The sequence below is a fragment of the Mytilus trossulus genome, chromosome 5 (genome assembly GCF_036588685.1).
Source record: "Mytilus trossulus isolate FHL-02 chromosome 5, PNRI_Mtr1.1.1.hap1, whole genome shotgun sequence".
In the NCBI taxonomy this organism is placed as follows: Eukaryota; Metazoa; Mollusca; class Bivalvia; order Mytilida; family Mytilidae; genus Mytilus; species Mytilus trossulus.
The window spans coordinates 53,935,449-53,945,322 of NC_086377.1; the positions used below are offsets into that span (position 1 = coordinate 53,935,449).

At 33.4% G+C, this 9,874-nt stretch overlaps 1 protein-coding gene across 1 annotated transcript; it reads left to right on the forward strand.

Annotated features, from left to right (window-relative positions):
* The first annotated feature begins 5,478 nt into the window (after positions 1-5,478).
* On the forward strand, positions 5,479-6,264 carry LOC134718080 (uncharacterized). The gene has a single exon (XM_063580572.1). It carries the CDS (start codon positions 5,479-5,481, stop codon positions 6,262-6,264), a length of 786 nt encoding a protein of 261 aa, XP_063436642.1.
* Positions 6,265-9,874: the final 3,610 nt, after the last annotated feature.

Sequence of the window (9,874 nt, forward strand, 5' to 3'; positions counted from 1 at the left end):
AAGTCAAAAGGTATGTATGCAAGATGTAAATAAACAACAGCTGATTTTGCGGATTTTGAACATCCATGCCAATACAAAAATAATGTACACCATTGTAATGATCAGAATGCTATAAACGAATAGAATATCTCATGTGATGATAATTTTTATGTTTTAAACGATTTATCTGCATGCATAATGACCATGACTTGGACAAAAGTATTTATAATTTTAATGTTATACTCAACTGAGTAAACAATGATTGTGTCTCTTGTGGATAGTTGTCCAATTTGCAATCATAACAATGATTGTTTCTCTTATGGATAGTTGTCCCATTTGCAATCATAAACCAGATTCATATGCATGTATACATTTTGCAAGAGATTGTCACCTTCATTTAGTATTACATGCAAGCTATTTCACTATTTTGTGCTGCATATGATATACTCTGACACTATTTCATGGAGACTCTAAATGTAAGTTGTTGATTTTTACTATTGAGTGTGTATGCAGCAAGATTTAAATGAATAGACTATATAAGTTCAAGAAGTTTGCTGTCATCTCTATGCTGTCTCAATATTCCCATTCTAATATTGCTTTAACTGTTCTTGACTTTAGTGTTGAAACCTTTATTTACAGTTAATATAGATATGCACTCTTACAGGCAGGCATGCCATAAAATTCATATGAATAAAAGGAGATGTTCCTGTTCAGTTAACATAGAATGTTTAACCCTGCCATATTCTGTGTGCCTGTCCCAAGTCACATTCAGTGGTTATTTATGGTTCACGTCAAAGCCAATTACAGCCAACCATATGGAATGAGATTTTCTCATTAATAGAGACTTAGTGTTGCCTATATCAAGTGTTTCACTCTGTACAATGACGTCATATAAAACATGATACCAAGAAATACAAAGAATAGCTAACGTCTCACTCCGTGACATATAGTTAACCTTCCATATTTTCTTATCCTGAAAGCTTTTAGAAATTCGATATAGGATTTGCTTATTGTTGAAGGCTGAAGCCACCTGTTGCTGTTCATAGCAATGTTCTCATGTCTACAAAGTACTAAATTAATTGTTATCTCATCTGCAGTCATACCACTTCTCCTTAAATACATGTACATATCTTCTGAATTTGGATTTTGTATGACAGTTGGAAATTAAGAAACATTCACAAGTATTACTCTAGTGTTCATGCGTTAGTATACACAAAGGTCGTTAATCCTTGATGTTTAATACTACTTGTTCTGTTGTCATAATAAGCTAATAATTCTGAAAGTTTAACATTTAATTCGAATACATCAGGCATATATATATATATTTTCAATTCATTGTCATATAACTTAGGAAGGCAAAGAAATAGAAAACTGAGGTAAATAATATTAAAATAAAATTAGCAAATTAGGAAAGCAAAAACTAAATCAACAAAGAGTAAATGATGGCGTCATTTATACTGAACATATGTTCTAAGGATGTAAACTTTGATAGATAAATGCCAAAGTAGGATTTTAAACCCAATTAAAAGGTTCAATCTGTGATTATCTACAGCAATGCTGTGTCTTCTCCAACATATTCTCTTGTTAGTTCTATAACATTATACACATTAAAATATATTAAGAATTTTCAAAATTACAAATTTCATGAAAAAGACATTCAATCAAATAAACTGAGTACTTAGGGTGCAATACCGTCTTTCCCCAGACAACACAGAATGACTAGCATCCACATAAACTGAGTACTTAGGGTGCAATACCGTCTTTCCCCAGACAACACAGAATGACGAGCATTCACATAAACATTTGAATATTCGATTGAATGTCTCTTCTTCCCCCATACATTTTTCTTCAGTGCTTTGTTTTCAGTAACAGATCCTAATCTTACATGCTGATTAATATATACATGTACATGCCACATCTAATTAAAAGATCTTGAAAAATATCATGATTTTATAATTTCAAGTAATCTTAAACATGTTAAATGGTAGTTACGCCTTCCAAAATGAAATCAAAGTATAAACTAAGCAGAATTTGAAATTAAAAAAAATTAGATAAAATAATTTAATAAAGATTAAAAATAAAGAAAAAGAAACCAAGGTCAAAACCTTAAAACTGAAGATTAAAATAAAATAGTCTGAGAGTATTTCAAATACATGAAACTCACAAGAAATAATTAAATATTAAATACATTTAAAGTGCTGTTTAGTATACATGAATTGAGTAGTAAATGTTCATATTATTGGGTTCAGACATCTGTAAAATCATCTATAGGTCCATCTTTCTACAAGTGAACTTCTCAATGTGGAGTTGCTCTGCTTCTTAGATATTCTGAAATAACATGAATATTATAATGTGTATCAATATGATGAATATGAATGATTATTTCAAATTTTTACAACTTTGGTTGTCAGTGTCTGCAGTACATCATATTTGGATCTATTAAAGCAAACTAACATGCAAGTCAACACTATATACACATATATACACAAAAAAAAAAGAATGCACTTATGCACAAATAGTTCATACAATTGGTTGTAAGATACTATAAACATTGCATTTAACTATATATCTTCAATAATTAATAAACATCATTTAATTATAAATGACCTTAGAAAAAGCTTCATTGATAAGTCATTGTGTTGCTACATGTACAATGTATTTAAAATGAGAATTATGATCAAATTTGCAACTGATTCTTAATCTGAAAAGAAGAATAAGTTTGTGAATCCATCTATACATATAGATTTAGCATATATATTTACAACATCAAACTGGACATCCTTTAAAAATCAGCAATTCTGAAACATATATATTCTATACTTTACTATACTTTCAAAAATATAATTAAGAAGTGGAAAGTAATATTTGCATTTAAATGCTAACATACATGTACAAATGTATAAGTGAGTGAAAACACACATGTACATAATTACAGCAACTCTTCTCTACATTTTTTTCCTATTTATTACATACATGTACATGTATATACATTTGAATATATACAACAGAGTCAAGAAGGCTTAATATCAACACAAAGGCACACATCACATTAAACTTGGCTATCTTTTGCTTATTAAACAATGTTTAAATATTTGAAACATTATCAAAAAGGTATCTTTCGGTCAACACTCTTCACAAGTATACTTAAAATACTTCAACAATATTTGAGACGAGGTCTATTTAACCCCAAAACTATATTTTAACAACTGAATACAATATGTCCATTGATCTAGTTGAATGTCACATGTGCTATATGATTACGAGTGGTTAAAAGAATAATTGTTAGCACTGGCTGATTCATAAATAGATACATGTATATACTTCAAACTTCTGTGTCATCTATATCTAAGTAAATCATTTCTAACTCTTGTACAGGATCTTCATAGTCATCTTCATCATCTGATTCCATATCAGATTCATCAGAAGGAACTGGTTCAAGAGCTACATCTGAAAGTGAAAAATCAAGATCAACAGAGATTGGTGCCTCATGCATATTTTTACAGTTGATGCATTTGCAACCAGGGCAGCAAAAACCATCATGGCTATCAGACTTCAACTTCCTGCATTTACATCGATTGGTAATACATCCAGTTTTGCAAGAGCAGCCCTTCGTATACCAATCTACAGTCTTCTCTACTTTCAGTAAGTTTACATCACTATCCCATACACACCTAAGTAAGCTGTCAAAGTGTAGGTTAGTATGTTCATCCTGCAATTTTATAATTTGCCATCCAAAATCTGAAAGAGATGGAAGCTTTAAAAACCCAGTAGACGCTTGTGACCAAAACATAAAGACACAACAGCATCTCTGCCAATGAAATTTTAATGCGTCGGCATTTGGCATAATTTCAACCTCAGTCAAAATTCTCTCCCACATCTTTTCCCTAATATCTGAAATTAATGTTAAATGTTTTTCATTAATAGTATCTGCATTTATAGTATCAAACAGAGACTTTGGTGATGAAATAGGTAGGAAGGCAGAACAGTGTCTGGAAAAGTATACAGCTGAGATTAATCTGTAAAAGGAATGAAGCCCGAGCTGTGAATTAATATCACATAAGAGACCATGCTCAGAACCACCTGATATAAAACCAGCATACTTTCTAAAGGTGTCAAAAAAAGTTTTCTTGCCATACCCTTTAAAAAAGGAAGTATAATCACATCCACTTAATATATACAAAATTTGAATACATTGTTCTATGTTTTCAATTCCCTGAAAGCAAACATCATTTTTTAATGATCGAACTAATGCGTTCATATCAATAAATGATTTTTCATAATGAGTATCTTTCAACTGAACAAAAATTGATTTGTTTATATTTTTCAGTATTGGTAAACCTATGAAGTAAACATCTGTATCAGGACTGTAAATGATGATGTTTATAGCAGATGATGTAACAGCATGCAACCATACTCTGGTGTCTGCCTCTTCATGATCGCCAGCTGCATCAACATATTCTGTAATAGAACCATGTTTGGAGCATAGTGCTTTGTCTTTGAATTCATTGTCAAAGCCACCTGCTGTAACTAAAAGAAAATCAGAACTTGAAAACTTTTCATTTGCCAGCTGTAAAAATTTGTCTGAAAGAAAATTAACTAGTAAGCGTTTCTGAAATCTGACACCAATAAAAGATCTCCAGTTCTGAGGCAAGACTGTGTTTGGGCATATCTCTTTGTAATCTGAGGATTGTATTTCAGAATCACGTCTGGATCGTTCAAGGTCCTTTGGACTGACACCATTTCTGTTCGGGTGGTCAAATATTATGTGTACTTCTGAGGCCTTGAGTTGGTGATGTTGACGTACTACCCACAAGTCAAAAAGGAAGGCTGCATATTCTGAAAATGTTTTGTGAATAGAAAGAGGACTTGTATTAATGATAAACATGGCATCAATAATAAAAGCTAGTGACTTAGCTGCTGAAATGGAAACTGGCAAATTAGTTAAGAATGATTCTGAATATAATTTCTTAAAAACTGTGGTTGTCCAACTCTTTTGTCCTTTCTCTGGCACACCCTCAGCATCACAAATAGCACGAGGCAGCTGTATAAACTGTTCCAAATTAGAAACTGGCTTGTTAGTTAATTTAGAAAAGGCAATTTTTTTCCTTAAACATGAAATAACAGTTTTTTGATCTTTTATTTCTTTCTTTTGTCTATGAACTGTAACCTTGGAAATACTAAAAGTTTTTAAATTTCTTTTTTTTCGGGGAGGGGGTTTTGTCTTGCTGTCCGTAGTCTTAAGCAAAAAGCAATTTACATAATTTGATAAATCTTCCTGTCCTAACTGTCTGTATTTCATTAAACTGTCCGTCTGTTCAGCTGTTGCATCAGTGTCAGTAAAAATGTGATGCAGTGTCAGTCTATCTCCTGTACCAAATAAAGAAGACTCCTTTAAATGACTAAAATACTCATGAATATTCTTCTCCTCTAATTCAACATAAGGGGTAGTATGTTGCGTATGATGTGGCATTTCATTTTCAAGGAGTAATTTTTCCACAGATGAATACTCAATTCACTCCATTTCCAAGATGTCAGAATGGGAACTCAAATCAACAAACTCAACAACCACTAAACCATCCACATACACCTGGGCTACAGTGGACAAGACCTCCAATATGGACTAAACCACCACAATACCAAGCACCTATTGGACAGGATAGACCACAGAATGAGAACTTTCCTCAACAGGCACTAAACAATCCACAGATACCTGGTGTACAATATACAAGACCTCCAATGTGGACTAGACCACAACCCTATCAAACACCTATGGGATTGGTATTCGCCCCATATGCTCCTCATATGCAACAACAAAAAACACACATAAGCTATGATACAAGGCATAAAAATGTTCAACCACCTCGCCAAAGAGTAAATACCGAAACGCAAGGACAAAAACGGTCCAGAATGCAAAGAAATCATCAAAAACTGGCGAAAACCACTAACACCAACAGTGAACAAGTTTACAAGCAACAAACTCTCCATCAAGTGCAAGAAAATCAGGAGCCAAACCAAAATTCTCATCAAAATCTGGTACAAACTCCAGAATCAAATCAGGCTAACACCCAAATAAGGGATGGACATGTACATGTATGTACAGAACATGATATGGACACATCTCATAGTACATGTAAGCCAGATATTCCACCGTCTAGAAGTAAATTACATCATAGAAGTATTTCGGAACCAGCCTTAAATAATGAACAAATAAACTCAAACAAGCCTTTTTTAGGAGCAGGCAGAGCCTCATCAGTAAACTGGACAATAAACCACATGAATTTATAATAGGAACCATCAATATTCAAAATATAAAAGGCAACACCCTGTATCTTAATTCAATCCTGGATACAGTGCAAATTCTATGTATACAAGAACATTGGCTGCTATCTTTGGAAAAAAATATAGCAATAGAAATAAATAAAAAATTCTCGTCAAATATCAAATCAGTGGATGACGAAAACCCACTAATAGACTTTAAATCTATCCGTGGCTACGGAGGAACAGCAATTCTGTAGCAGAAAGATCTAAACAACACAGTTAATATAATGCCGGATGGGAATTCTCGTATTCAAGTGATAACAATAAACAGCAGTCCAATTGCAACATGCTTAATTAATACCTATATGCCATCTGCACAGAGTAGTGGGGACATTGAATATAAAGATACACTAGATCAAATCTCCGAAATTATGGATAAGTATAGAGAAACATACCAGATAATTTTATGTGGTGATATGAATGCGTCTTTACATCGTGACAATAGGAAACGGGACACCGTCTTTGGAGAATTCAAAAGCATAAACAATCTCCATATACCAGATGGTTATCCAATAAAGCCAACCTTTTTTCATCACAATGGCAAATATACCTCACAAATTGACTATTTCTTGTTTGATGAAAGAATTATACAGCAATCAAATCCAAATGTGAAAATAGCTATGAGGCATCCTACAAATACCTCTGATCATACTCTAGTCACTGCAAATATGGCTCTAAAGGTTAAAAGATGTTCTCTACGACCTGTCAAAATATATACAAGGCCAAACTGGAGAAAATGCGACAAAAGCCTCTACAAGTCAACTATTGAAAGTAGTCTAGACAATACATCTGGAGAAAAGAAATTCTCGGGTACCGTAGAATCACGTATACAAAAATTGGAATTAACACTTCATAAAGCTGGTACAAAATCTATTCCGAGCTACAGGAAGCTGAAAAAACTAAAATCTGTTGGGAAAGGCATATGGAATAGCAAAATTAGCCAAGCATCTAAAGAAGCAAAGTCTGCACATAGGAACTGGATAGATAAAACCAACAAAAATGAGGATGCAGATCAAGAAAAGCTGGCTCTCAAAAACAAAAAACGTCATCTGAGACAACTACAGAGACAGGCACATGCATCAAAGAAGGAAAAGTTCATAAATGAAATCATGCAAGCTTCAGAAAAAGACAGCAAAACATTCCATAAATTAATAAAGCAACAACGATCTAATCATTCATCAAATACTGACGTTCTTTACATTGGAAATGAGAAATTTGAAGGAGAAAGTATTCTAAAAGCATGGACAATACATTTCGAAAAACTCGGAACACCAAATCATGACAAAAATATCTTTGACCTGGAACGCTTCCACTTGGCTAAATTACAAAATGACATCATCTTTGAAAATCAACATTCCAAAAAAGAAATTAAACAAGCAACACCTGAAGAAGTTAAAAGTGCAATTAAGAACCTAAGCACTGGCAAAACATCAGACGAAAATGGTATATGTTCTGAACATTACAAATATGCTGTAGATGAATTATCAGAAGAAATCGCAAGCATAATCAATGATATTTTCTCCGATTTGGATGTTCCAAAAAATCTAAAAAATGGTTTATTAACACCTGTTCTTAAAAAGAAGAAGGATAAAACCGTACCTGGAAATTACAGGGAAATTGTTGTAACAAGTATCTTTTCTAAAATCTTTGAATCAATCGTTAAAGGAAGGCTAGAATATGAGCTACTACCATCGCAAAATCCATTACAGAGAGGGTTTACAGAGGGCGCATCAAGCCTCTTTGCAGCCTTTATTACAACTGAAACTATTCTAATATATCGTCTTCTTCAAATATTATTAGAACTTGTTGCACTGGATGCAGAAAAGGCATTTGACACCCTGAGTCATGAGATCATGTTAAATAAGCTTTATCATGATGGAATTGAGGGAGATATGTGGATCCTACTACGGAACATCTATCAAGATCTGTCTCTCAAAATCAAGTGGAATAATGAAACATCAGAAAGTATTAATATCATGCAAGGGGTTCGTCAAGGAGCAAAATTATCATCTCTGCTATACAAGCGATACAATAATACCATTCTCAATGCAATATCCAGTAGTAATCTAGGCGCAAAAATAGGCAACATACAAGTAGGCTCTCCTACATGTGCGGACGATATTGCCTTACTGGGTGAGCGGTCAGATTTACAGGCAATGCTCAATATTATAGACTTCCACACTAAAAGAGACATGGTTAAAATTAATCCAGACAAATCAGAGATAATGTGCGTATCTAAAGGATTAAAGCAACAAACGCATTCATACAGCTTCAATGGAAAAGAAATAAAAAGAGTAGAAAAGCTGAAGCATCTAGGTATCACCAGGGCAACAAATGGCAAAGTCAACTTGGACGAAAGGCTAAAAACTGGCCGGCAAACTATATATGCCTTGCTAGGTTCTGGCCTACATGCCAGAACAGGAATGTCACCGCTGGTACTTAAAAAGATCTGGAAAACATATGTTGTCCCCCGTTATCTTTATGGGCTCGAAGTACAAATATGCATGAAAAAGGATGTATCTGAACTAGAAAAGTTACAGAGGAAAATGTTCAAACAATTTCAATGTCTACCAGATAGGACAGCATCTGCAGCAGTATATATACTAATAGGAGCTGAACCCATTGAATCGGTACTGGACAAAAACATGCTAGCCTTATTTCTTTCAATTTCTCGCCTAGATGGCTCAATAGAACATCAAATCCTAGAATGGGAACTAGAAATCAGCACAGAATTTGACAATTCCTTCATCTGTCGTATAAGCAAAATTTTACAAAAATATCAACTCCCAACAGCAGAAGAAATTATGAAAAATCCTCCATCAAAATATATTTGGAAAAAACAACTTCAAAAAGCCATAAATGATTACTGGTCTTCAATTTGGACAGAAGAATGTAATACAAAACCAACACTCAAACATTTATCGTTGCAAAATAATCCGGTAAATAATCCGCATAACATTTGGAAATGTGTTCGAAATAATCAATATGACATCAAAAAAGCGGAATTGAAATGTAAGCTAGTAACTGGTACATACATGCTTCAAAGTATAAAAGCAAAATTCAGTAAAAATATAGTACTGCCTGACTGTAAGCTATGTAAGGACAATGATGAAACCCTTGAACATTTTCTCCTGGAATGTACTAGGCTCGGTGATGTACGACAAAAATGCATGGCGAAGCTAGTCAACAAGCTAAGAGAGATAGAAGGGGGTGGTACAGTCGACGTCGGTAATGATGAAATACTGATAGAAATTATACTGGATTGTTCTAAGACAAATATACTGAATAATCAGCCAATGGACAAGCTACTGGATATAGAAAGGCAAACACAAGATCTTTGCTACCAGTTACATATAAAGCGAACAAAACTTTTATGTGACATCAAGTAAAAGAAATGTATGAAGGCTCTAATTATTTTAGATTTTAACTTTTATAAATCTAAAGTATATATTTAAATACTGAAATAGCAAATAAGTCTTACTAAAATGTTCTAGATTTTAACTATTAAAGTTTTCAAGTAATATAACACCGAAATCGTAAATATATGGTGTGTACTGTCTGCATGGGATGCCAAGCT

Excerpts from the sequence above, each read along its gene's own strand:
- LOC134718080 (XM_063580572.1), top strand. The coding sequence starts at position 5,479 with ATGAATACTCAATTCACTCCATTTCCAAGATGTCAGAATGGGAACTCA.